Source organism: Sus scrofa, chromosome 6 (assembly GCF_054392235.1).
Source record: "Sus scrofa isolate SSC_HxYL_T2T_F1_AM1 chromosome 6, Sscrofa_HxYL_maternal_Yorkshire_Landrace_v2.0, whole genome shotgun sequence".
Classification (NCBI taxonomy): Eukaryota; Metazoa; Chordata; class Mammalia; order Artiodactyla; family Suidae; genus Sus; species Sus scrofa.
In genome coordinates this window covers 67,083,322-67,111,085 of record NC_139388.1, presented here as the reverse complement: position 1 = coordinate 67,111,085, position 27,764 = coordinate 67,083,322, and the positions used below count along the sequence as shown (strand labels likewise).

Below are 27,764 nucleotides of genomic sequence, written 5' to 3'. Positions count from 1 at the left end.
GACACCCTTTGTGATGATAGCTGGTCCACCAGGATAGTCCAGGGTACTCTCCCTGCTTCATCACCGTAATGTAATCACAGCCGCAAACCCCCTTTGGCCACGAGAGGTACCACATTCTCGGGTTCCGGGGATTCGCAGTGGAGGCCTCTGGGGGCCGTCATTCTGCCTCCTACCTCCTGCCTCCTACCTCCGCTGCAGGATGTTCAGACACGCCCTGGGCCCTGGTGGCAAGTTAGGAATGTAACGGTGGGGGGTGCTCGTGTGAACTGCGTGGAGCTTGGGGAAAGACCAGGAACCACCGGTTTTGCATATTCGAGCCCTGATCATCTCATCTGATGTTAAGGAACGTGGGACCCCCTACCTAAAGGTCAGAGGATCTCGCGGCCCTCTCGGAAGCAGTCGACTGGACTTCACATCCCGATGTTACCTACAGCTTTAAACCCTCCTAAGCAAGCGTTTCTGACCTTCACGTTTCCTTTAGTGACAGTGATGAGTAGCGACTAGGGCGCTGCTGGCCCTCCTGGCATTTATCACGTACCACCCCCCATCATCCTCCAAATCACCGTCCAGGCTCCTTATATAAATCACCCTGGGAGATCCATTTGCAAGAAGGAGGTTCCTGCAACCACTGCCCTCCACGGCTGGGCATACCCCCAGCAGCTAACTGCACCTGCCTCCCACCCACTCCCCTTACCCACACAGCACGACTGCCCAGGTCCACCCGTGGTCCATCCCTTTCGTTTGAACATTCCTCAATCCTTCTCCCCCCACCCCGTCACCCCTGCGGCTTATGGAGGTTCCCAGGCCAGGCATCAAATTCAAGACAGATATGTGACCTAAGCCACAGCTGCAGCAACCCACCGCACCACAGCAAGAACTGCTAACATTCTGTCTTCTAATTATCATTACTGAAGAGACAATTAAATACGTGGGAAAAGACACAGATTCTACCACAGAAATATAGTTTATTCATCCATGCTCTCTCCTGGTTCTTCCAAATAAATACTTTACCACAAATACAACATCAGTGCACAGACTTTTTAGTACCTGGATTTAAAAACTTACAGTAGGAGCGTTTGCGGGTTCATTAATATCTATTTCAATGACCAAATGAACAACCAAATCCACGGAGTAAAAAGTTAACTGTGCTTTTCCAACTGATGGATTCCTCAGCGGCGACTCCCACTGGTTTTCTTACTGCCTTGGGCGCCGGGCATCCTCGGCTCTTGAGAACTTCCTTGCTCCAACTCCAGCCGTTTCCTATCAGGCGGTACCCCAACCTGGCCCGCTTGGTGACACTGCGGCATCGGGCGGCCAAGATAGACGACGTCTCTCCAGCCGGCCTGGGGTTACGAGGCGGGCTGCTTCTTCCTGCATCTCGCCGCGCTGTGGGTCTTCTGATGCCCGATGAGGTGCGAGCTCTGGGTGAAGGCCTTGCCGCACTTGCCGCAGGCGTAGGGGCGCTCCCCCGTGTGGGTCCTTTGATGCCTGATGAGGTGCGAGCTCTGGCGGAAGGCCTTGCCGCAGTCCCGGCAGGGGTATGGCTTGGCCCCCGTGTGGGTCCGCAGGTGCTGGGAGATGGCCGAGCGGTCGTTGAAGGTCCTCCCGCACTGCGGGCACTCGAAGGGCCGCTCCCCGGTGTGCACCCGCTGGTGCTGCGTGAGGGAGGAGCTCTGCACGAAGGCCTTGCCGCAGGCCTGACACGCGTACGGCTTCTCGCCCGTGTGGATCTTCTTATGCACCGAAAAGTAGCGGGGGTTGCTGAAGGTCTTGCCACACTCGCTGCACCTGCACACCTGGCTGCCTCTGCGGATGCGCGTGAACGTAACCTGCGGGCCGCCGCCCCCGCCGCCCTGCTGCGACAGCCGCGCACACGGAGCCTGCGGCCCGGTCCGAACCCGCGGGCCACGCCGGTGCGGGCCCTTCCGAGGCAGCGCGGGCCGAAGGGAGCCGCGGCCTGTGCTGGGCCCAGGGCCGGCCGGGGCGGCAGCGGCGGGGCCTGCTCTGCGCGGCTTCCCGGGCAGGGGCGCTTCCTGGGGGGGCGCCACGGGCACCGCCGCGGAGTCCGAGCCCCCCGGGGCCCCGGCCGGCAGGGCGGCTCCCGAGGCGGCCCCGGAGGCCTCCTCCACTTGCAGGTCTCGGGCCGGTTCTTCCTCGGGGGCGCCGAGCATCGGCGCAGCCAGCCGGCTGCTCTCCAGGGTTGTCTCCCAGCCTGCAAGAAACCCAGCGGCGTGGCCAGGGCGCCGACGCAGGCGACAGTGTGACACCAGTAAACGTTCAGGAGCAGAAGAGCGAGACTGGAGGCGGGGCAGCGGCGGCAGCGGCGGCGGCAGCGAGAGGCGCGGGGCTGCCGTCCCCCCTCAGCGCGACGGCAAAGCAGCGCCCGGCGGCGGGACCGAGGCCGCCTCGGCGCCCACAGCGCCCGCCCCGCCCCTCCGCGGCCGCGGGGTCGGCTCGGGACCCTGGACGGTGCAGGGGGCCCCCGAGGGCACGGCCGGGGACCCCGGCCCCGGAAGGGGGTGGCCTTACCCACGGAGACCAGGTGTCCCAAGGTCTCCAGCATCACGTCGTGGTACTCGGTCCTTTGCGTCGGCTCCAGCAGCCCCCACTCCTCCCTGCTGAAGTCCACGGCCACGTCCAGGAAGGTCACGGGTTCCTGCAATGTCACACTTCGTGTCCCAGCCAGAGGGGCAGGGAGTCCTTGGTGGGGACACTCCAACAGAGTCCGCTGTGCTGGGGGTGCCCCGGCTTTGGGGGTCTGCTTGCAGGCACGGGCTGGGGCCTGAAAGAGACCCAGCGTCTCATTCTCACAAGACCAGCGGCTCGGGCCCAGGCTGGAGGCAGAGCCCCAACTTTACAGGGAACTGCCAGTGCCACAAACAAACTGCCTCCACAGGGGACCATCCCTGAGCCAGCCTGGCCCCTCCCTAGGCACGTCCTCTGGGGACAGTTCCTCCCTGCGGGACGGGGACGGGGGCTGCACTGCGATCAGTCTTTTCTCAGGGGCCACCCAGGACTCGGGGAGGAGGCGGCCTCCCAGCACCCTTTGCCTGGATTTGGGAGGCACTGTGCCCACAAGGGGCAGAGGCTGCTTGAAAGGAGGCTGGAGCCCCTGAATACAGACATGCCTGAAGCCCTTCCTACACCACTCGTTGCAGGAGAGCCAATAAATTCAGTCCTGCGCTACGGCCACGGGTAAGCCTTGACCGAGGCCACAAACACACCATCAGTGGCTGCCCCGTGAGCCTCGAGGCAGCAAGACAGGGCTGGTTCTGCCTCGTCCACACCCCAGCTCTGGGTTATTCTGAAGCAAAACCCAGGTCTTGATGCAGTCACAAACCCTCAAGTTTATGAAGGATGAAGGCTGGGCTGTGGTACCTCCTGCCCCTACCCTCAGCTACCCATCTCCTGACCCCTGGCCGCCACGCCCCTGTGTGGCCTCCAATGATGCCAGGATGGCTGGAGGGCAGGCCTGCCCTTCCTGCCCAGAGACTCTGAAAGGCCCAGCCCGTGGGAGGCCTGCAGGGATGCTGGGACCAGAGCAGGAAAGGGTGACACCCACTTACCTCAGGCGGTGCCTTCGCTGGCCAAGAGGCCACGTCCTCCTCGTGCTGCGCTGTGGTCTGGAGAGAGCTGCCGGGGCCCTGGGTGGGCAGTGCTGGGAGGAGAGGGCACGCGGGGTCAGCCAGTGTGCCAGGTGGCCTTGGGCAGGGCGCAGACAGCCCATGTTGGTCTCGAACCCTGGGGCCAGCGCACACCCACGGCTTCTCCCATACAGCGCCCCCTTCTTCTCACACCGCCCACACCCAAACCCCCACGGAGAGACCACAGGGCACCAGTGTCCGCACTGCTGGCCCCATCCCCTCCCTCCTCCAGGACTGCTCCAGCTGCTTCATCTCCGCGGCTGGCCTCACACCTTCTCCTCAGGGACAGAGGCCCCCTCTCTGGCCTCTGCGTCCTCCATGCTCCTGCCCCCGCTCCCACCCCTATAGAGCGTGGGACCCCCCCATCCCATCCTGATGCAAATTCTACCAAGCTTCTTCTACCTCAGGAAACAGCCCTCGGAGCCTTCCTGCCCCTTCCACCCGCTTCCACCGCAGCTCTTTAACGTCTGACTTGCCCTAGAGGCCGCCACATGGTCCGCGGGCTTCTGTGATGATGATGCCACCCCTGCCATCAAGAGGAACACACCACATGACCCAGGCTGGCCCCCCATGGCTTCCTCCTGGCCACGATGACCGGCTCAGGGATGAACGCCGGGCCCACCGCCAGCCAATCAGAGCCAAAGAGGCACCTGTTAGACCATTTAGGAAGGAGAGATTTCACGTGTGGAGGAAACGTACTTGAGTGAAGCCCCCAGAAGGATGTCACAGACAAGAGAACAAGCCCTGAAGACACGCAGAGGCCCGGGGTGCAGCCACGCCTGGAGCTGGGGCGCCCTGGGACTTTCCAATCAGCGGTCCTTCTCCCTTGGCCCCTCTGTGCGAGGCCTTGTGGCCGTCACACCCACGAGGCCCAAACAGACATGCCGGCCACAAGTGCAGGACTCTCGGGGCTCCCTGGAAGGCCTCGTCCATCACCGTCCGTGACCCTGACTGTCTCCGTTCACCCCCAAGGGGCTTTCACCTCATGAGCCCAACAGCTGTCTCCCGGCACTGCCTCGGGTGCCTCATGCTGCTGTGACAAGCTGCCCTGACGGTGCCTCAAAATAACGCACATTGGCTGTCTTACAATTACAGAGATCCCAAGTCTGACGCCAGCCTCGGGGGCTAAAATCGAGGTGTTGGCAGGGCTGCGTTCCTTCTGGAGGCTTAGAGAAGCATATATGTCTTGCTCTTTCCAGTTTCCAGAGGCTCCCTAAAATACGTGGCTTGCGGCCCTTTCTGTGTGTCACCTCTGCCTCAGTTGTCACATCTGCTCTGACACTGACCCTCCCCCCCGCCTCTCCTAAGGACCCTCGTGATGGCTCTGGACTCATCTCAACAACCCAGGATAATCTCCCCATCTTGAAAACCTTCACTTAGTCACACAAGCAAAGTCCCTTTTGCCATGAGGGGTTCAAGGGCTTCAAAGGTGGGTTTCTCTGGGGCCGTCCACCTGCTGACCATAGCACCCCAGACCCAGTGCGTGTGGGAGAGACCACTCCTGCCGCTGCCCAGCCAGCTCCCTCCCCGCTTCTCCAAAGGCTCCGTTCTTTGCATCCAGCCTCCCATGTCCCCTCCCCACCCAAGCATTAACGTCCATCAGTCAATCATTCATTCACTCAAGAAACAGCCGGGCACCTGGCACAGACATGGGAGGTGCAGATGTGCAAAGAAGTGTCGAGTCCCATGGAACTCAGCCTGACAGACGTCATATCTCACGGAAGCTGGCTCCCAAACACATCCCACACCTGGGCCCCCTCCCTGGCCCAACACCCCTGTCATCATCCCCGCCCAGGCCACCAGGCCTCTCGGCAGGCATGGTGACAGCTCTGGGTGGCAGATCTGCTTCTAGACTTGCCCCTGTTCTCCGACCTCCATCAACAGCACACTGCAACCCCTGAGCCTTTTTTTTTTAATGGCTGCACCTGTGACACGTGACAGTTCCTGGGCAAGGGATTGAATCCGAACCGCAGCTGCAAACTACACACCATAATTACAGCAACGCCAGATCCTTTAACCCACTGAACCAGGCCGGGGATCAAATCCTCACCACTGCAGCGACCGGAGCTGCTGCAGTCAGATTCTGAACCCACAGAGCCACAGCAGGAACTCCAAAACCCGGTGAATCTTTTTCTTGTTTTTTTGCATTTTAGGGCCACACCCGCAGCACATGGAAGTTCCCAGGGTAGGGGTCTAACTGGAGCTACAGCTGCTGGCCTACACCACAGCCGTAGCAACTTGGGATCCAAGCTGCAAATGCGACCTAAACCGACAGCGCACGCCAATGCTGGATCCGAGACCCAGTGACCGAGGCCAGAAATTGGAACTGCATCCTCAGGGGTGCTAGTCGGATTCACTCCCACCGCACCATAATGGGAGCTCCTAACCCGGTGAAGTTTGAAAGCACCAGCAGATCGTGCCACCTCCCCATACACTCTGGGGTCCAGTGCCCGATGCTTTGGAATAACACTTCCCCTTGCTTTAAGACAATGGGGCAGGCATGGCAGCGAGGAGGCAGGACCAGGCGGGGGAGGGGAACGCCCCTGGCCTGGACGGGGTGGGCACCCTTTCTCACTCACCTCCTGGGAAGGCTAGGGCTCCTCCCTCACCCTCACCACACTCACCCTCCTCCTCTGACATCCAGGTCACATCCTCCACCAGGGCCACTGCCTCCTGGCAGTCTGCTGGGTGCTGCGACGCCACCCACATCCGCAGTTTCCCGGGCAGCAAGTCCAGGAACTGCTCCAGCACCAGCAGCTCCAGCATCTGCTCTTTAGAGTACATCTCGGGCTGCAGCCACTGGCGGCACAGCTCCCGCAGCCGGGCAAGGGCCTCGCGGGGCCCAGCCGCTTCCTCAAAGCGGAACTCCCGGAACCGCTGTCGAGCGGTCTCAGGGTCAGCTGGATGCGTATCCAGATGCTGAGTGGGCTCCCTGAGGATGCCTGGGCTCAGGGCCTCGTCTTCAGCATAGAGGGCCCGGATCTGGGCGTTCCGCGGACGAGCCGCCTCCTGGTTCAGTGTGAGGACTTCGACGACCTCGATCTTCATCAGGGGACTCTCAGCAGGAAAAGGATCGAATTGAGGGTCCAGATGAGCCTCAGGACACTCTGTAAGTCGAAAGCAGAGCAAGGCAAATGGCCAAGAAATACTGGAAAAGTTGTGTGACCTCACCAGTCACCAGAAAAATACAAATCAAAACCACCGTGGAAACAACCTAAATGTCCATTGACAGATGATTGGATTAAGACGATGTGGTATATAGATGCAGTGGAATACTACGCAGCCATAAAAAACCAAAACAATGCCATTTGCAGCAACATGGATGGAACTAGAGACTCTCATACTAAGTGAAGTAAGTCAAAAAGAGAAATACAAATATCATATGAGATCACTTTTATCTAGAATCTAATATATGGGGCAAATAAACCTTTCTACAGAAAAGAAAATCATGGACTTGGAGAACAGACCTGTGGCTGCCGAGGGGGAGGGAGTGGGATGGACTGGGAATTTGGGGTTAAGAGATGCAAACTATTGCCCTTGGAATGAATAAGCAATGAGATCCTGCTGTATAGCACTGGAATCTCTATCTAATCACTTATGATGGAGCATGATAATGTGAGAAAAAGGAATGTATACATGTATGTGTGACTGGGTCACCTTGCTGTATAGAAAACTGACAGAACACTGTAAATCAGCTATAATGGAAAAAAAATCCTTATTAAAAACAAAAGAAAAAACCCAAAACCACAGTGAGATACCAGTTCATACTCACAAGGATGGCTACTATCAAACACGGGCAGTAACAACTCTTGCTGAGGATGTGAAAAAACTGAAATTCTGTTACCAGGAATACAGAATGCTGCACTACTCTGCAAAACAGTCTGGCAACTCCTCAGAAACTTAAACACAGAGTTACATCACCATCCAGGAATTCCAATGCAAAAGAACCGAAAACACATATCCACACAAGACCTTGTATAAAAATGTTCACAGCAGCATTATTCATAATTGGCAAAAAGGGAAAGCAATTCAAATGTACATCAAACGGTAAATGGATAAACAAAATATGGTCTATCCATACAATAGATTTTCTTTTTTCTTTTCTTTCTTTTTTTTTTTTTTTTTGTCTTGTTGCCTTTGCTAGGGCCCTTCCCATGGCATATGGAAGTTCCCAAGCTAGAAGTCAAATCAGAGCTGCAGCTGCCGGCCCGCATCACAGCCACAGCAATGCTGAATCTTTAACCCACTGAATGAGGCCAGGGATCAAACCGACATCCTCATGGATACTAGTCAGATTTGTTTCCGCTACACCACAACGGGGACTTTTTTTTTTCCATGTTACAGCCACAACCATAGCAATGGAAGTTTCCAGGCCAGGGATTGAATCTGAGCCATAGCTGCAGCAACACCAGATCTTTTAACCTACTGTACTGGGCCGGGGATCGAGCCTGTGTCTCTGCAGCAACCCAAGCCACTGCAGTCAGATTCTCAACCCACACCATCACAGTGAGAATTCCAGAAGAATGAAGTTTTGATACATATTACCGCATGCATGAACCTTGAACATTATGCTCAAGAAGCCAAACACAAAAAGCCACATATTGCATGATTCCATTTATACGAACTATACAGCAACAGAAAATAGTTGAGTGCTTTCCAGGAGATTCCAGGGGAATTGAGGGCTTTGAGGTGTGATGCCTAAAGGATACAGAATTTCTTTTTTGGGATGATGAAAATGTTTTAAAGTTAGATCATAGTGGGAGTTCCGGTTGTGATGCAGCAGAAACAATCTGATTAGTATCCATGAGGATGGGGGTTCGATCCCCGGCCACACTCAGTGGGTTAAGGATCCAGTGTTGCTGTGAACTGTGGTGTAGGTCGCAGACTTGGCTTGGATCCTGCATTGCTGTGGCTGTGGGGTAGGCCTGCAGCTACAGCTCCGATTGGACCCCTAGCCTGGGAACTTCTATATGCCACAGGTGCAGCCCTGAAAGAAAGAAAAAAAAAAAGATCATTGTGATGGCTGCACAACCTTGTGAAATACAGTAAAACAACCGAATTACACACTTTCAAAGAATTAACTTTGTTATATAAAATTATATCTCAACACACAAAGAAAAAAAAAGAACAGGCATCAACAAGACTCTGATGCTCTATATGTCTGCAGCCATGAGAGGCCGAGAATCTGATCTCAACTCCATGGGAGCTAAGAATGAAGATGCCTGGGAAAAGCAGAGACTCTGGGTCCCAGCGCAGAGTCTGCAGAGCATCTGCTGAACAGAATGCCAGGATGGACTTGAAATGCTAAGGAAGGCTCATAAAGCAACAGGAAGCAAATATTTTTCTTTTTTTTTTTTTTTTTTTTTTTGTCTTTTGTCTTTGTTTGTTGTTGTTGTTGTTGTTATTGTTGCTATCTCTTGGTTCTTGGGCCGCTCCCGCGGCATATGGAGGTTCCCAGGCTAGGGGTTGAATCGGAGCTGTAGCCACCGGCCTACGCCAGAGCCACAGCAACGCGGGATCCGAGCCGCGTCTGCAACCTACACCACAGCTCACGGCAACGCCGGATCGTTAACCCACTGAGCGAGGGCAGGGACCGAACCCGCAACCTCATGGTTCCTAGTCGGATTCGTTAACCACTGCGCCACGACGGGAACTCCTTTTTTTTTTTTTGTTTTGTTTTGTTTTTTTTGTTTTTGAAATATTTTTCTCTACAACTGCACGAAGAAATGCTATGACTTGGAGGCTTCAAAAAGTAAATGTATGAAAGATGAACGGTGTGGATTATGATTTACTTTTGTTGAGATTTACGTTTTATAAAAATAGAAATTGTGGGGCTTATGTCAAAAGTAAACCTGCCCTTTGACCCTTGCTGTTGTGAGTATAAACGGTGAGCACCGCTCTACCCGGGAAGGATTTTACAGCATGAACACAAAGCCTGAACCATAAATGGCCAGGAACTTTCACAAGATTAATCTACTCATGAGCAGGGAGCTATCCAGAGATGAAGACAGATGACTGCTGTTCTACCTAAAGAAGGAGGATTCAGAGACAAAGGCCACATCACATACAAGAGAACTCTGACCAAGAACCTCTGCAGCAAAAAGCCCAGCTGATCAGGACTTAGTAATGACTAAAGTTAAGTTTCTCTCTCTTTCTCTCTTTTTTACCTTTTTACGGCCACAAGTTCCTGGGCTAGGAGTCAAATTGGAGCTGAGGCCTATGCCACCGCCACGCTGCATCCGAGCTGCTGCAGCTGCAGCTTGCACCAACACTGGACCCTTAACCCACTGAGCAAGTCTAGAGATTGAACCTGCATCCTCTTGGGTCCTTAACCCTCTGAGCCAAAACGTCAACTCCTCAAGTTTCCTTTTTTGACTCCACACCAATTATCTCCAATCTGAACCAGCCAACTATCAGTGTGCTTTAGTCTCGAACAAGCACAGGCGATGGTGGCTGACCCCCTTGCTAGAGCAAAGCTCTGAGTACACAGCTCTTGCATGTTCTCATTGGACTGGTTTTTATTTCTACAACGCTCCCTGAGCAATGTAGTAAATGATGGAGTAAAACTGGAAGACACAAATAGTGTTGAAAGACGTCAAGAAAACTGTCAGAGTTTGTTCGAGGTTCAGAGGATTAAGGATCTGGTGTTGTCACTGCAACAGCTCCAGTTGCTGTTTTGGTGTGGGTTTGATCCCTGGCCTGGGAACTGCGGCAAGCCTTGGGTGTGGCATAAAAAAAAAAAGTGAGATTCCCACATTAGCATTAAAAAATTGGGACACTGGTTTTAAGGGGATTATGGAAGGTAGGAATGTTCCTGTCACATGAAGTGAACAGAACAGTGAAGACGCACAACAGGAAACTACTACTCAAAACGAATCCCCTGCTGAGTTTATGATTTACCTCTCATTTCAAAGCTTTATTCCCTTTCTTGTCCCCCTCTGACCTCAGTCCTGTGCTTACTGATCACCAACCAACCGTTGGGTGATCAAAATTGCTTTTGTTTGTAACACTGTTAAGGTACAAACTCAGGTTGTCTCTCCAGGGCAAGAAGAGCTAACAGGTCCCAGAGCCATGGGCCCACCTGGCCAGAGAATCCTGAACCAGAGACACTATGACTTCCAAAACCACAGATTAAGAACTGTCATAAAGCAACGATTAACCCCTGCCTCTTTGTTCTTTCTCTTTAAAACACTCCTAAGTCAAAGATCAAGTTGGAGTGCATCTGAGACTTGTCTCCACGCAATAAACCCACACGTTGCTGTAAACTCTTGCTGTCAGGGTCTGGCCTTCTACGCCTGGGGAACAGAGCAGCTTTGCTCATTCCAGTGGAGTGACTGCGGGTGCGTTTTAAAAAAGAAAAAAAAGGCAAGAGATTCCGGAAGCGATTAGGAACAGCAGCTGCCTGCACAGGCTGTGTCTGCGCCGTCTGCGGCTTCCCAAGCACCTGCCGCCAGACGCACTAGGCAGACAGCGTGGGGTCCGGGCCCAGGGAGCTGCCTTTGGCGGAGTCCTTGAACACAGACGACGTCTGCGTAAGGCTCCGGAGCAGGCCCTGCTGGTCCCACCCCGCAGCGAAGCGTACAGCCGCCTAGGCCAACTACACAACCAGGGCCTCTCCTGTCAGAGCTCCGGGAGCGCACGGTCACAACTTCCGGCCTGGACGGAAGTGGGTTGGGCACCGAAGACACTACAATTCCCAGGAGCCTCCGCGGCGCGGACTTCCGGCTCCGCCATGTTGAGGCTTAGGAAGTCCCCTCAGGGCGCTGGCTGGCTGGCGGCCGCTCGGCCTGCTGTGGGGCCGTCGCCTCCGACCTCCCCCGCTCGCGTTCTCTCCCTCGAACCCCGGCAACGGCGGACGTGTCCGGGACGGCGCCGGCGCAGCCTCTACATACACCCTCTCGAGCTGCAAGTCCTTCCGGTTGGGCAACACTGGGTGTGGAGAGCGCGGCCGCTCTGCCCGGAGCCACGAGCACTCGGATTCCGACCCACTTTCGCCCCCCGCCCCTACCTTCTATCTCTGTCTCCTTGGGCCTTTGCCTTGTCCTTCCTTCGAATTCCTGACGGCAAACCTCGGCTCTTCGGCGGCCACCACGGGTGTTCCCGTTGCTGGCGTGCGACTCGAGGAGTGAGTCAGCTCGGGGTCAGGAGTTTCCCTGTGCCGGGTGGGGCCGCCTGGCCACCCGAGACTGGCCTTGAGCGCTCCAGGGTTGAGAAACAGGTCCTGGGCCATGCCGTCACTTACGTCTAAAGTAACTTTTTCTTGGATAACAACCTTGACAGGCATTTGATCTTCCATTTCCAACGTCTTCTCTCCACTCTCTCCCAAATAAACTTTTGAATTAATTTCTTTGGGGCGCTTGCCCGTCCCAGTTGATAGCTGCAACCATCTTGAGCATTTAATATCCTTCCTTAGATTTTCTGATTTATCCTCCCCCACCCCCTTCTCGATTTGAAAGCATAGTTCACTTTTTAGATACAACTCTTAAGGCTTGAACCCTCTCTGAGGGTAACTTGGGAAGCCAGGGATAGAAATTTACCGGAGTCCCATCAGCACTAGCCTAAGAAGTATCCCAGATATAGGATATGCGGGGGGGGCTCCCCCCAGCTGCTTCATGCTGGGCCACAGTCACCATTTTGAGCAATAATCATGCATAACAATCTTTTTTTTTTTGTCTTTTGTTGTTGTTGTTGCTATTTCTTGGGCCGCTCCCGCGGCATATGGAGGTTCCCAGGCTAGGGGTTGAATCGGAGCTGTAGCCACCGGCCTACGCCAGAGCCACAGCAACGCGGGATCCGAGCCGCGTCTGCAACCTACACCACAGCTCACGGCAACGCCGGATAGTTAACCCACTGAGCAAGGGCAGGGACCGAACCTGCAACCTCATGGTTCCTAGTCGGATTCGATAACCACTGCGCCACGACGGGAACTCCATAACAATCTTAATTCTTTTTTTTTTGTCTTTTCTAGGGTCGATCTCCGCGGCATATGGAGGTTCCCAGGCTAGGGGTCCAATCGGAGCTATAGCCGCCGGCCTATGCCAGAGCCACAGCATCGCGAGATCCGAGCCGCATCTGCGACCTACACCACAGCTCACGGCAACGCCGGATCGTTAACCCACTGAGCAAGGGCAGGGATCGAACCCGCAACCTCATGGTTCCCAGTCGGATTCATTAGCCACTGCGCCACCACGGGAACTCCAACAATCTTAATTCTTAATAAATGGTTCCTAGCCTATAAATTTCTGAAATTTCCATTTTGTACTCCTTGGATAACCAGAGAAATTTTTATATACAGCTTTATCCCTTAAAAAAAAAAAAAAAAAAGCTGGATTCTTTTTATTCTACTTCATCGTCTCTACCCCCCCTCCATTTCTAATTATTTCTCCTTTAATACTGACCTTGTATTTAGTTACTCCCCTTATCCTTAGGGGCACCGGATGTTTTAAAATCTTGCATCAAGTGCTCACTCAAAAATGTTAACAGTTTTAGGGAGTTCCCACTGTAGCACAGCCGAAAGTAACTGACTAGTATCCGTGAGGAAGCAGGTTCGATCCCTGGCCTTGCTAAGTGGGTTAAGGATCCAGTGTTGCTATGAGCTGTGGTGTAGGTAGCAGATGAGACTCAGATCTGAGCTGCTGTGGCTCCGATTCAACCCCAGCCTGAGAACTTACATATGCTGTAGGTGTGGCCCTAAACAGCAAAAAGAAAAAAAAAAAAAAAAAGGAAAAAGTTAACTGTTTTAAACTGTCGAGTGTGTCTGGGTTTGGATGTCAAAAACTCTGTAGATCTTTTGGTCTTGAGAGCCGAGCACATCCGCCACCCAGCCAGCCAGCTGTCCCTGCATAGCAGCCCTTCAGGCGGGCGCTGGTTCTGCAGTTACAAAGCACCTACTGGGTGCTATGCAGTGAGTGAGACGGCCACAACCCTGGAAGCCCCTTGGGTAAGTGTCATTCTAGGCACCTCTATCTTCTGACTCATCTCTTGGACCACTCGCAAGCCTCTAAGGTCATCTTCACTGCTATCTGTTCCAGAGAGGTGTGTGCCCACTTGACAGAAAATAAAAGCTGTGTTTACCAGCTAACAAGGTTGACAGTGGATCCTCACCTTACTGGGCCAGGACTCACTGACGCACCCACCTGCCTGGGGCCGCATAAGATTATCCCTATCAACTGCAGCTCCAAGTACTGGCTTTCAATCAACCATCTGAATAACCCCCGGGGAACTCAGTCCCCTTACCTGCAACTCCCCATCTAGCTAGGGGGCTATTACACAAAGGCACAGACCCCTGGGCAGGTGTTTTACATCTTTTGGGCCTCAGTTTCCCCACCCTAAGTGATTAGGGACCTAATGCCAGGTACTGCATGTAGTAAAGACTGATAGAAACTACTGTTTTCTCTTTTTTTCTTTTGTCTTTTTGCCGTTTCTTGGGCTGCTCCTGCGGCATATGGAGGTTCCCAGGCTAGGGTCTAACCTGAGCTGGAGCCACTGGCCTACGCCAGAGCCACAGCAACGCTGGATCCAAGCCACGTCTGCGACCTCCACCACAGCTCACAGCAACACCAGATCCTTAACCCACTGAGCAAGGCCAGGGATCAAACCCGCAACCTCATGGTTCCTAGTCGGATTCGTTAACCACTGTGCCACAAAGGGAACCCTTTTTTTTTTTTTTTTTTTATGCTGTTTTCTTTCTTTCTTTCTTTTTTTTTTTCTTGTTCTTGTTGTTGTCGTTGTTGTTGCTATTTCTTGGGCCGCTCCCGCGGCATATGGAGGTTCCCAGGCTAGGGGTTGAATCGGAGCTGTAGCCACCGGCCTACGCCAGAGCCACAGCAACGTGGGATCCGAGCCGCATCTGCAATCTACACCACAGCTCACGGCAACGCCGGATCGTTAACCCATTGAGCAAGGGCAGGGACCGAACCCGCAACCTCATGGTTCCTAGTCGGATTCGTTAACCACTGCGCCACGACGGGAACTCCTGTTTTCTAATTAAAGTTTTCTTCTCTCAAATTCAGTCTCCCTGCTCCCTCCCTTCCAGGTAAGCTCTCTCCCTCACAGTTCAGTTTCCTAGTGAATGCTGACCGATTAACCAGGTACACCAGGGCTACCAGTGCACAAATAATAGTAACTGGTTACAGTGACAATTTGCCAGCTTGTTGGGGGAGGTGGGCAGGGTCTGCTCCCCTTAACCTGTTGCATGCTCCCGTCCCTCTTACTCCTTGTCCCGGATGCCCCCAGCTCTCCCCACTTTCTGCTCCTCTCCCCACTCCTCACGCCTCAGCTCTGCTGGGCGCCCTGCAACATCGCCTTTGAAATGTGTCTCCTAAGGCTGCTGACTGTTGTGCATCAGAAACTCCAAAGCCAGGCCCAAAGGAGAATGTACCAAAGCCCCTGACGGGCATCTTGACCTCACTCAAAGTCTCTGAATCAGCACCAGCAGCTAGCATTTCGTGAAAGGCCCCAGCACCCAGGCTTTTATGCCACCACAGCCCCACTAAGGACAGCATCCTAGCTTTAGGCAACAGAAATCACGCTGGGAGAGGCTACGGACCTGCCGAAGGCCACACTCCGGGAAAGGCAGCAGCCGGAATCCCCGCCCTGTTCCTTCAGACCCTTCACAGCGAAGAGGGCTTCCCCCCAGCCACCATCTTTGCCTCAGAAGTCACTGCCCTTGCCACTGCCCGCCTGATGGTCTTTCCCCACAGTCTCCACCTGGGTCTCCTTCCCCATCTCGCGCTCTGTTCGGACGCCACCGCAGAGCTGCCTTCCTGCCCAGTTCTGAGCTAACACTGGCCACCCACGCTTCCCCGCTACTCCAGACATCCTGCTGTTGCGTTTTCCTTCACGGCCCTGCCCGCCATCTCCAAGTACCTGGTTCATTAACTGACTCACTCCCCCACCTTGTCAAGAAGAGCACTGCGCAGTGGAACGTTCTTCGGTGAAGGAAGTGGCCTCTATCTGCACTGTCCGGCACCACAGCCGTGAGCGGCAGGTGACCCGTGTGACTAAGCAACTGGTAAGTTCACTTCAGTCAGCCACATGCGCTGGTGGCTGCTCTGGCATGAACCAAGCCCGGTGAGCCGGGCCTTTCCGTCCTGTTCGTCAGGGTGACCCATCTCTACCCTTGGTCTTTTGGCAGGTGCTCAAGCAGTGTTTTGACAAGTGCAGCCTGAGAGCCTTGGTGAGCGCTTCGCCAAGGGACATGTGGGCCTTCAGGTCTGATATATTCATATTCCAAATTGCAGGGCCTCTCACTGGCACTGCAACTGTGTCCTATCTGTATGTCATCATGGGAGGACAGCTGCTGCCGCCGCCAAGTTCCTGTCTTTCACTTGGGAGCCCAAGCGGGCCTGGGGTGAGAGGACGCTTGGTTTTCACTGGACTTGCTTCCTCTCAGACCAGCCAGGCCAGGGACTTGCATTCATGCTCCCACAGCATTTCTCTGGAGTCTGCTGGCTGGGATGAGAGTAGGACTTAGGAAAGGACTTCATATACTTCAGGTGTCAATGAGCCCTAAAAAGTCAGTGCTTGTACTTAAGTCTTCCATGGCCTTTTTTTCTTGGGGGGGGGGAAAGTATTTTTAGGGCTACACCTGTGGCATACGGAGGTTCCCAGGCTAGGGATCTAATAGGAGCTGTAGCCACCGGCCTGCGCTAGAGCCACAGCAGTGCAGGACCTGAGCCACATCTGTGACCTACACTGCAGCTCACGGCAACGCCAGATCCTTAACCCACTGAGCGAGGCCAGGGATCGAACCCACATCCTCATGGATCCTAGTCGGGTTCGTTAACCACTGGGCCACGACGGGAACTCCCTTCCATGGCCTTCTAATGTAACTTTCTTCAAATAGAGCTGACTTTACAGTACTTAACTGAACTTAACAATTTATTCTTAGGTATCATTTCAAAATGATACCTAAGAATAAACAATTCTTAACAATTTAACAATTGTTAACTATTTTTCTTAGGTATCATTTCGAAAAAGCATTGTTAACAAAATCTTTCCTCCATCTGTTAAATTGGTTATTCCTGGTATAAGTCAAGGCTGTTTCTGTATTTTTGTAATCTGTTGCACCTGCTCGACTCATAACTATTTCAGAGCATTAGCTTTTTTTAAGGTATTGTTATGAGCTACCATTATTTCTTCTTTTTTGGTATTTTTCTCATTTTGTGCTTTAGTGAGAACAATGCTATGTGTGTGTTGCAGAAAAAACCTATTAACATAGTACCCTGTGTTTTGTCACTGAATAGCTCACGTTCCATGGAAAATATCTTTTAACAGAAGTTGGAAAATATTCACTGCCCAGGTCAATACAGAAATGCAACCAACTGGTCACTTTGTTCTAAGAAAAAGTCCCACTTCTCCTGGGACCAATTTTGCCATCTTTACACTTTTCTAGAAAGCTTTCCATCTTATTGTTTTTTCATTCATGTACTCAACAAATAATTACTGAGTACCTATGCTATGTCAGGAACTGGTGACACAGCGGGAAGACGACCGTTGTTTCCATTTTAGGAGCACAGTTATGGGCAGACCCTCTAAACATGGAAAGTATCCTCCCACCCAGCTTCCTTCCCACAAGGCGGTCACATCCTGTTAGTTTCTGTGTTCTCCCAATGATAACCAGTTGGCATGTTCAAACTTGCATGTGTTCATGTGTGCGTCTTTAAGGGGATCTTTATGTATGTTAAGATGTGTATTTTACATATTTTAAGAAATATGTCTCTCTCGGAGATTGTTTCTTCAGTCACAGAGCTGCTTATTCCTTACGACTGTTGTGTAAAGTACTACAGTGGGAACAACTACACGTACTGCTGTCTATCTGTGTAGAGTTTCTCTTTCCTGTATAAGATTTTAGCTTGGCTTTTATTTATTGTCTATCCAGAAAATGGGCTCTTGCATTCTTTTTTTTCGTCTCTGACTCATTTATTCCTGCTTTCACGTCTCTTCAGGACTTTTGGGAGTATTTCCCCCTCCCCCCCATATCTGAGTCAAATGCTTAGTTCATTTATTCTCATTCTTATTCATTTGATAATTAAAGCCCTTCAGGCCTTGAAATTACTCCGGGGACTGTATCTGGACACCAGGAAGCGAGATCCCCAAATAAAAGGATTAAGAGGATTAAGATCACATGGGTCCTAGAGAATAAATGCACGGATGGTGACAGAAGACATAAAGTATTCTTGGATAAAGACGGCACAGTATGTGACCACACCGACAGGCTGGATTCCTGCCAAAACATGTCTGATATTCATGCAGGATTCCAGACTCTTAGCCAGTCCCCAAGGATAAGACCCTCTCAGAGTTCTCTGTCACCCCCTCTCAAGATTTTCCGTACCTACCCTCTTGTCTCAGCCTGGACTAGTGTTCAGAGTCTCCTCTTTGAAGAAGCCCTCTGCTCTCTTGAAATTTTTTCAATGATTTATTCGCCTAGCAGTTACCTGAGCTAGAAATTCAGTCACTGTTTTAGCATCTGGAGACACACAAGGAAAACTAAAATAAGGATGCTTGCTCTCCCCATGCTACTGAACATTTGTTCTAGATGTTCAAGTCAGATGCAGAACCCAAGGTGACAAAACAGCACCTGTTTTAGTATACATTTGTACAGGTGACCCACACATCTGACTGTACTAACCATTTTAATATTTTTTTAAAAATATGGATGTATGGGTCATCCTTGTGCAAGGACAACGCTTAATCTCTGTGTGGTTCCACTTTTAGTGGAGGTGCTGCTGAAGTAAGCACTGGACTGTGACATTTTACAGAAGGGACTTGGGCATCTGCAGGTTTTGGTATCCATGACAGTCCTGAAACAGTCCCTCAGGGATACCAAGCGACTGCTGTCCTCTTGTGATCCAAGCTTGGTGTACTTTGCCTTCTTTACGACCTATCTGGTGTAAAACAGGATGAGTTACTCCATTTTTATGATCCAGTGTGGTTCTCTTCAGTGTAAGGTTTTCTGTTGTTCTGGCAAATAAGGCCTGAGCTAAGGCTAATGACTTGCCTGCACCGATTACACTGGGTGTCTGCTCTCATATGAGTCCTCTGATGCTGAACACAACGAGGACTCCTACTGAAGGGCTTCGTGCTGCGGGTGCCGTGGCTCCTGAGGCCTTCCTAACACTGAGTCCGTTCTTGGACACTCGCCAGTGTGACTTCTGTGAGCTGGAAGAAGACAGCTGTCTGTGAAGCCTTTCCACAGCCATCATGTCCCCATGACTTCAGAGTTCTTGGATACAGTTATTTGCTGTAAGAATGCTTCCAAATTGAACACAACTGGAATTTTCTATCCAGTATGAATTCTCTCAAATCAGGCTGTGTCAGGCCAGAAGCCTTTCCTGCTATCATCATTCATGTTTGAGTGAAAGGGACTTCCTCCATTCAGGGTTTCTGCATGTTAAGGCTCCCAGGTGAGCCTTCTCATAAAAGCTGAGCTAGGCAGAAAACAGGCTGTCTGAAACGACACATATTTTTTCAGTCTTGTTCTAAGAATTACCCTTTGTATAAAACAACTGATTTCCTATGTCCCCCACATGTGTCCTTTATAACCCATTTGTATCCTCTCAGGCCAAAGGATGACATCTTGAGAAGAATTTCTTTCTCTTCCTCTCAACAAAACAATCTTCTTTATTAATAAAACCAGTCAAGATATGGGACCGTTCCAAAAACACCTGAATCTAGGTGAAAGCTTATTAGGTAGTTCTCTGTACTGTTCACGTAAAATATTTCAACATAAAAACCAAAGAAAATCTCTGTTTCCACACTTCAAAAGTCTGCCTTAACCAGATTTTCATGTCACTAATGCCAAAAATTTAGTAGTAATAGCTCTCCTTTACTGTTACTTTTATTTCCCTATTTATTTGCTTTTTTAGGGCTGCACCTGGGGCAAATGAAAGCTCCCAGGCCAGGGTTCAAATTGGAACTGCAGCTGCCGGCCTGCAGCACCGCCACAGCAACATGGGATCTGAGCCGCGTCTGTGACCTACACCACAGCTCACAGCAGTGCCCCCTTGACCCATGAGTGAGACCAGGGACCGAACCTGAATCCTCACGGATACTAGCTGGGTCTGCTGATCCACAACAGGAACTCCTTGGTTGTATTTTTAAAATAAGACATTGATACATTAAAAGAAAGTATAGAGTAAATACATATTTTCACAAAGGACAGTCCCAGGAAATCTCTTGAAGCCTTCACCTACGAGCAGCTCTTGGCAGCTTCCTTTACCCTCTTGGGTCATTACTCAACTAACCCACTGAATCCACCTACAAATGCTACTGTCTCAGGCCAGGTAGTACCACCTCTTCCCCAGACGCTACCATGGCCCCCTGGCTTCTGCCATCTTCAGAGTGAGCTATGAAAAGCACACCACACACCTGCTCAATGAAAACCAAACTCCCCTCACAGTGCAGGCCCTGTGTGCTCTGATCAACGTAACTCCCATCTCCCCATTAGCTCTTCCCAGCCCAGTGGGTGACTTTACATTCCCTGAATGTGCCAAGTTGGCTCCATCCAAATGGTGTTTTTTCTCCTGGAAGCTCCCTTCACCACCACTCTTACGTGGCCTCTGACTTTCTTTTCTTCAGTAACTGGCTTCAATCTCACCCCAGCAGTACCCCCTGAGCGTCTCCTCTAGAGCACCCCCCCACACTGCTCCCTCCTTTACCCTCTGCCCTTTTTCTCCCTGTTCATTTCTGGCTGCCCCAAGGCACAGGGCGTTCCTAGGCCAGGGATCAGATCTGAGCTGCAGTCGTGACCTGTGTCACAGCCGTGGCGAAGTGGGATCCTTTAACACTGTGCCCGGACGGGGATGGAACCTGTGTCCATACTGCAGAGATGCTGGCCGCCCTGTTGTGCCACAGCGGGAACTCCTACCCCATGTTCTTTATCCCCTCCGTGTGCCACTGTTCCCTCGTGTTTACACAGTGACATCTGTGTGGCTTGTGTGCAGAGGCTGTCAGCTGCTAGACTCAGGAGTCTGCAATGGCAGGGGTGATGTGAGGCCTCTGACTCACTACTAAAATGCACACTTTTTCTTTTTTATACTGCATCGGACACAAGAGGCCTTCCATACAAGTATCTGAGATAAAAGGGGAGGCAGTGGAGGAAAGACACCACGTGAAGGAGTCAGTGTGACACAGCAGAACCGTGTTAGGCACCTGGAGCCCTAGGCCTAGCCTGCAGGAGTGTCCTGGTGAGCTCCCCCGCACATGGTCTCTGCTTCTGGATGACCACCCTGAGCCTCCTGTCACATTCAAGTCAAGGCTCCCAAAAGGTGCAGAAACACTGGTGCCCAGTGCCCCCCACGAAGCTAGATTTAAGAAACCACAAGAGCATCCAGAGGGGCAAGGCTGGAAGGTTTGCCAACACGGGACTTAAGTTCCAGACAGGATGAGTCCCAGACCTGCCACAACCAAGGCTGGATGGAAAGAGGCAACCGGGGGAACAGAAACCATGCTGGGTGGATACAAAGTGTCTGAGTTGCTGGGAACCTTTCCTGTGGGTTTAGTTTAGGGACCTGCGCCAATGGCTAGAAGGGAGGGGAGGTTTTCAATGCAGAGAATGAAAGGAGCGACTTTGGAACATAGAAAAGAAAAACACAAGTGGGGGAACATGCAGCTTTCACAGCTGAAGCCTTCCAGAAGCAAGGAATTACCAAGTCGCTTGCAAAAGAGCGCAGAGAAGAAAGGAAGGGAGAAATCTCAAGTTTTCTTTACAAAGCCAACACGTTCTGATACAGAAATGTCCCAAAATAATAAACACAAGGAGGAAAACCACCCACTTCCCCAACCCAATTTATAAATATTGATGCCAAGATGCTAAAAAACTAACAGATGCCAACAGCACATTACAGCAAGGGCGCGTCTATGATTATGTCACTGTTGACGATTCATATGAAAAAAACCCCATGATCACCTTGGAGGGGGGAAATTGGGGCCATTACTAATTTTCCTTTATTGGAAAGGATGAGAAGAATTTCTGTATCCAGATAAAACTGATTCGAAATAAAACAGAATCAAGCAGTATGCCTGTCAAAACCCAGAAACTTGCCAATTTAAGTCAGACCACTCAAATCTTCCCTCTCAGCTAAATGTTTTTTTTTTTTTGTCTTTTGTCTTTTGTTGTTGTTGTTGTTGTTGCTATTTCTTGGGCCGCTCCCGCGGCATATGGAGGTTCCCAGGCTAGGGGTTGAATCGGAGCTGTAGCCACCGGCCTACGCCAGAGCCACAGCAACGCGGGATCCGAGCCGCGTCTGCAACCTACACCACAGCTCACGGCAACGCCGGATCGTTAACCCACTGAGCAAGCGCAGGGACCGAACCCTCAACCTCATGGTTCCTAGTCGGATTCGTTAACCACTGCACCACGACGGGAACTCCCTCAGCTAAATGTTTTGAAGTACTAGCTAGGATGGCTGTAATTTCATAACTTCAAAAAACATAAAATAATAATACAAGTGCCCCCTTTTTTTCCCTTTTTTTTAATGGCCACACCCACAGCATGTGGAAATTCCCAGGCCAGGGACTGGATCCAAGCCACAGCTGCAACCTACACTGCAGGTGCACCAATACCGGATCCTTTAACCCACTGTACCACACAAGAACTCCCTGCCTTCTCCTCTGTGGTTGTCAGTACAATGACTTTGTGCCAAGAAAATTCATGAGAATCTAACAAAACTGTTACAAATAAGAGAATTTAGCAGCATAACAGGTTCATCTGCAACAACTATGCAAGACCTCAAGGCAGGATTACTCTGGATTAACAGCAATTACAGTAGATGCCCAACAACAGCACTGGAAGGGCTGGCCAGCATAGTGAGAGGAGACCCCTTTGTGCACCTGCGCCAGAACTCAACTGAGACGAGTTCTACATTGAGAAATTTCCAAATCCAATCCAATCAATGCAATGTATGTTCCGGGGTATCTTGCGGTGCAGCAGGTTAAGAATGTAGTAGCACTGTCACTGCAGCAACTTGGGTCACTGCTGTGGAGGTTTGACCCCTGGCCTGGGAACTTCTACAAGCCATGCTCATGCCCCCTCCCCCCATCCCGACCCCAAAAGTAATAACTGTCCTAACAGGATTTTTCTCAATGAATGCTGACAAGCTGATGGTTCAGTGCTCATCTGTTTGAGAACAGCTAATAGGTCCTTTTCGCCTTTTTTTTTAATTATGAGAGAAACTACTACTCATCCAAGTTACTTATAAAGCTACAATAAGTAGAGAAATATGGCATTTACTCAGAGACAAACAGAGGTCAAGGGAGCCTAAGGGGCCAAGAAGGCCTGCACGTGATGATGACTATGAGAATTATATCCATGACAAAAATGGCATTTCCAATAATCGGAAGAACTGAGTCTGAAAATGGTATTGAAAAAACTTGTGTCCCACATCATGAAAACAAAACCCCAAAATACCAGAATGTAGGAAAATATTTGTACAATCTGCCTAAGTATGAGATGAAACAAGGAAGAGGAATAAAGACGGATCTAAAAGGAAAAAATACCTGAATCTATAGAATTTCTTCACAAAGACTTGAGGTAGAAGAGAAATATTGGCCTGATATTTGCAATATTAACATCCATGATATAGTGTAGAGTCCCCCCCCCCAAAAAAAAACCAAAGCAACGGGGAAAAAAGGAAAATATATAAATCCACAAAAGAAAAAACACAAATGACATGTAAACTTACGAAAATACACGTAACTCCATGAGAGAAATGTGAACTAAACTGAACATACCTTTTCTCATCAGATGTGCAAACCTTAAAAAGCGGACTCTAAATCACTTGTATCTTACAAAGAGGAAAAGGAGCTCACATGTTCAGCATACATATTTCAAAGGATCTTAGAAGTTTCTTGCTACCAGATTTTTTTACTTACATCTTGGTTGATCCAAAGTTCATTTCTAGAAATCCTACAAAAAACCAACCTGAATGTGCAAAAAAAAAAATGTGTGCGAGACACTTTTTGCAGTAACTTGAACGTCCATCAGGAGGAACAAGTCAAGTGATGTCTGCACTGTATTTGTTAAAGAAGTGCACCTTTCTGCACTGAGTACAGGAACACCCTCAGGGCACAAACACATAACCAGAAGTGTAAACATATTTTAAAACCTGGCTGGAGACACACACCAGTTGCTGAATACATACGGGAAGGGCAGCAGCAGATGATGTGTGAAGCACGACGAGGGAGGCCTTACTGCCAACCAGGCACTGGCAACAGGTTCACGTTCAGCTAAGCGGTACACCCAACTCGGGCCATAGGAACACAGAGCTTGATCCAGCAGGTCTGCAACTACTCGACACAACACCCCCTCTGGGCGTTTTCCCCGCCACTTCAATTTCTAGACACCAGCTCCTGACTGCCCAGTCGGCCCACTCCCTGCCAGGATCCCTTGTGCCTGGTTCTCACCTGAAAAGGTGTCTTGAGGAATTCCTCTCTCCACCGACCAGAGCTCTTCCTCCTCCTCTAACTGAGATACCACATCTGGCTTGGAAAGCTGATGCTCTGCCCAAGGGAAAAGAGAGAGGGCTTGGGGGTCTGTGTTCGGGAGAAAATACTTTCCGGCTACAGCAATTCTGGTCCCGTGTTCTCCCCTTGGGGCCTAACTGCTGGTGACAGGCGGTGCTGATATTCCCGCCCCCTCCCTTTAGCTAGTGGCTGGCAGTTCCGGACTCTACCCAGTAAAGGAGCAATAGGACCCAGTTCTGGCCAGCAAGGCACAAAGGGAAGTTTGCCAGCTAGGGCCCCCAGGCATTGTTCTTCTTCCCTGTCAGTCTGTAAAAAGAGAACTGGCCAGGGCTGCCGCCTCCCTTTCTTTCTGCCTTGAACATGAACGTGATACTTGATGTCACAGTCCGGCATCTACTAACCTAAGAATGGAAAACTTCACACTAACCAGGGAGCGATGGAACGAGCTGGGTCTTTCATGATACTCTTGAGCGGTCAGACCTGACGCCATGTCCTTTGGAATTCGTTTCAGCTCTGCCTCTGCTAGCTGAAAACCTCTGTTTGACCCACCTCCCCAGCATTCAGTGCCTCAGGGGTGGACCAGGTAATGCTTCAGAAGTTATCTGTGAGGTTATCTTTGTCCTGTGTGTACAAAGTCAAGTCCTCTCCCTCAGGCTCCAAAGACCTTGACGTTTGAACTTGCAGGATGAGCCCAAGCTGACACACACTGCAAAGGCACCACATTTATGCTGCAAAGCGCAAATCTTTATTGACACACAGGCCATCCTTACCCACTGAGACCAGGTTCCTGTAGTTCTCCAGCAACACCTCCCTGTACAGGGACTTCTGTTCAAGGTCCAGCATTCCCCACTCTTCTGGGGTAAAACCCAGCGTCACATCTTCAAAAGTCACTGGTTCCTAAAACCCACAGGTGCCTGTTCAGTCAGGGCCTGTCGTCACCCACACTGACAGGAGGGAGAGGCTGACTGAGAACATGCAGGCACAGTCAACAAGGTGACCTGAAAGCATGCAGGTATCTCATCATGAGTTCTTGCTTTTGTCTGAAACAGCAAACCCAAGGCTGACCCTATTCTGGTCACAGCATGGAGGACTACCCAGTAAGGCCGAAGGAGATTCTTCATTCTCTGAAAACCTCTCCATTTTTTATTAACCTGGGGATTCCTGGGTATACCTCCTGCTACGGGATTCCGCAATGAGCTGAATCATCACACACTCCAGCCTTCAGCTCCCACCCACTGCCCATACTATTTATATTTCCTCCACCCTTCAAGGATCCATCTTCATCTCTCTTCTCTCCCAGTGACTAAGTTTTTTCTTTTTTTTGCTTTTTAGGACCGCACCTGCTGCATATGGAAGTTCCCAGGCTAGGGGTCCAATCGGAGCTGTAGCCACTGGTCTACACCACAGCCACAGCAACTGTGGGATCCGAGCCACATCTGCGATCTACACCACAGCTCACGGCAAATGCCGGATCCTTAGCCCCCAATAACTAAGCTTTAATGCTAAAGTAGCTGTTGAAATCTAAATAGAAGCCTGATTCCTGCTTAGACCTGTCAACGTCTCCCTCCCCAGCTCCCACTCTCCTAGTTTAATGGATAAATGAGAATCCCCCATAATTTGACCTTTATCCTTGGAAAGCTAAAATACTTGTTATTCCTCTGTCCACTAAGGTCTCTCCTTCCCAGCCAGTTCCTCGCCCAACCCCGAGATGTTGCGCGGCCCGGGGCATTTCAGGGATGGACTCTAAAACTCATAAAGAACCCTCTACTCACAGGGAACCAGGCCGTCGGAAGCCCGGAAGCCATGCCTTCCTCTTCCTGGAGGTGTCTCGGGGGAGTGGGCAGAGTCCTGAGAAAGTCAAATTTGGAGGTGGGAGGGGCGCGAGGGTTGAGTCACGGCCCCCGCCCCCCTCAGCCCAAACAACCGGAAATGACAGCTCCATCCCCCACTTCGGAAGACGCCCTGAAGGGCTGTCTCCAGCAGCTCTCGAACACCCAGAGGGCCGGTTCCCCATCCTCCACACCCAGAAGGAATCGGTCCGTTTCCTCACCCTTCACGAGCCCTGAGGGGGGACGGCCCGCCCGGTCCCCGCATCTTTTGGGCCCCAAGTCCCCGACCCCCACTGCCCCTTCAGGCCCCGCGGCGGAAGGACGGCAGGCGAGGTGGTTCTGAGCTCCTCTTGTGTTTGGCGAAATGGGGGCTGCGGCTGGGCTTGCCCTGCAGAGCCGGCCTGGAACAGAGTCCCCGACGGGCGCGGTTTTGGCGCCGCACTCACCCCGCGCGCGGCGCACTATGGCGCCCGTCGGTCCGTGGCGAAGTGCGTCAGCGCGCCGGTCCGGACTACAACTCCCAGACACCCCCGCGGCGGGGCGCGCCCCCACCTTGCAGGCGACGGCCATCTTGGCGGGCCAACTCTGGGTGGCACGCGAAGCCCGGGCGACGGAAGGGCGCCCTAGTAGTCCCGCTGGGCTAGAGAAGGCCTCGGGCTGGACCCGTCAAGCGACTGGGCTGCAGCACCGGCGAGGACGGCAACGCAGGCCAGGAAGGAGCCGTGCCCTGACATATGGGCGACCACGCGTGGGGAGGGCCGGAAGTGGAGAAAGGGAGCGTGGGCGGGGCTGAGGCGGAAATGCAGAGGGGTGGGGCGGGCTGCAGCTCACACCCAAAACGGAGGGAGGAGGGGCGGGCCGGAAGTGCTTGGGGGCAGGGCTAGACGTCCTTCAAGTTCCGAGAAGGGGGCGGGGCTTGGAGGGCATCCACGCCTAACGGAGAGGAAGAAGGGGCGGTTTGGAATGGTGGGAGGTGTTCTGGAGGGGAGCGGGCAATATGCCAGAGAAGGGGAGTTTCCGTCCTGGCTCAGGGGTAACGAACCTAATTAGTATCCCTGAGGACGCAGGTTTGATCCCTGGCCTCGCTTAGTGGAGTAAGGATCCAACGTTGGTGTAGGTTGCAGAAACCGCTTGAATCTGGCCTATCTGTGGGTGTGCTGTAGGCCGGCCGCTGTAGCTCCCATTCCACCTGTATCCTGGGAACGTCCATATGTTGCAGTGTGCAGACCTGAAAAAAAAGACACACAAGTATATATATATATGTTCACATATATGTATATACCTGAGGAGGGAAGGGGAGACGGGCCTGCCCGGAAGTGTGCAGAGGACGAAGCTGAACGTCCGCCAGGCCCAGGGAGGGGAGCGGGGTCGGGCCCATGGACAGTGCGGAGGGGCCAGGACTAACTGTCCACCCAAGTTGTGGGGAGTAGGGCATTGTCACGTGGACTCAAGGCATGGGGCGTGGGGGTTGTCAACGATAAACCAGAGCAGGACGGTAGTTAAAGCGGTGGAAATAGATTTTACTCAATAAACTGTTTTAACAGGGGTTGGGTGACTTCATTGTAGAACTGAGCTGAATTCTGCTTTATAGTCAAGGATTGGGGAGGGGGGTGGAGGTGGGGGGTAGTTGGTGGGTAGAAAATTAGGAAGAGACATCAAGTCTAGGGGTATTTTGAAACAAGCTGATAGGTTTTTTTACTGAAGGCAGGCTGGGGTGATGGAATATCACCTGGGAGAGATACTGGGGACGATGATTTTGATCAGATGTGAGAAGTAAGGAATTCTTGATAAACTGACTTAGGATTCTTGCTAAAGTGGAGGAAAT

The 27,764-nt window shown here is 51.7% G+C and overlaps 2 protein-coding genes, 1 long non-coding RNA gene and 1 other non-coding gene across 17 annotated transcripts in view; 1 reads left to right on the top strand and 3 right to left on the bottom strand.

Annotated features, from left to right (window-relative positions):
- LOC110261339 (zinc finger protein 444) overlaps positions 1-27,764 on the bottom strand; it is a 996,914-nt gene that overhangs the window by 283,295 nt on the left and 685,855 nt on the right. The window lies entirely within an intron of this gene.
- On the bottom strand, positions 946-26,439 carry ZNF274 (zinc finger protein 274). Of its 13 annotated transcripts, none has more exons than XM_013998887.3 (8): positions 26,161-26,439; positions 25,883-25,958; positions 24,881-25,007; positions 24,051-24,146; positions 6,269-6,751; positions 3,567-3,658; positions 2,530-2,782; positions 946-2,212 (listed from the first exon to the last, which is right to left on the bottom strand). In XM_013998887.3, exons 1-8 carry the CDS (start codon positions 26,202-26,204, stop codon positions 1,350-1,352), a joined length of 2,034 nt encoding a protein of 677 aa, XP_013854341.3. In that variant the 5' UTR covers positions 26,205-26,439; the 3' UTR covers positions 946-1,349. The 13 variants fall into 13 exon arrangements, with proteins under 13 accessions (XP_013854341.3, XP_084818447.1, XP_084818448.1 ...); XM_084962321.1 differs by having other exon boundaries at positions 26,386-26,439; XM_084962322.1 differs by having other exon boundaries at positions 2,530-2,656; positions 26,386-26,439.
- LOC106510599 (uncharacterized) lies at positions 11,360-17,530 on the top strand. Of its 2 annotated transcripts, XR_014806895.1 has the most exons (3): positions 11,360-12,376; positions 14,422-15,657; positions 15,781-17,530. It is a non-coding gene; the product is annotated as an uncharacterized LOC106510599 (long non-coding RNA). The 2 variants fall into 2 exon arrangements; XR_001309217.3 differs by lacking the exon at positions 11,360-12,376 and having other exon boundaries at positions 12,627-15,657.
- LOC146402518 (U6 spliceosomal RNA) lies at positions 18,282-18,386 on the bottom strand. Its single transcript, XR_014808695.1, has one exon. It is a non-coding gene; the product is annotated as a U6 spliceosomal RNA (small nuclear RNA).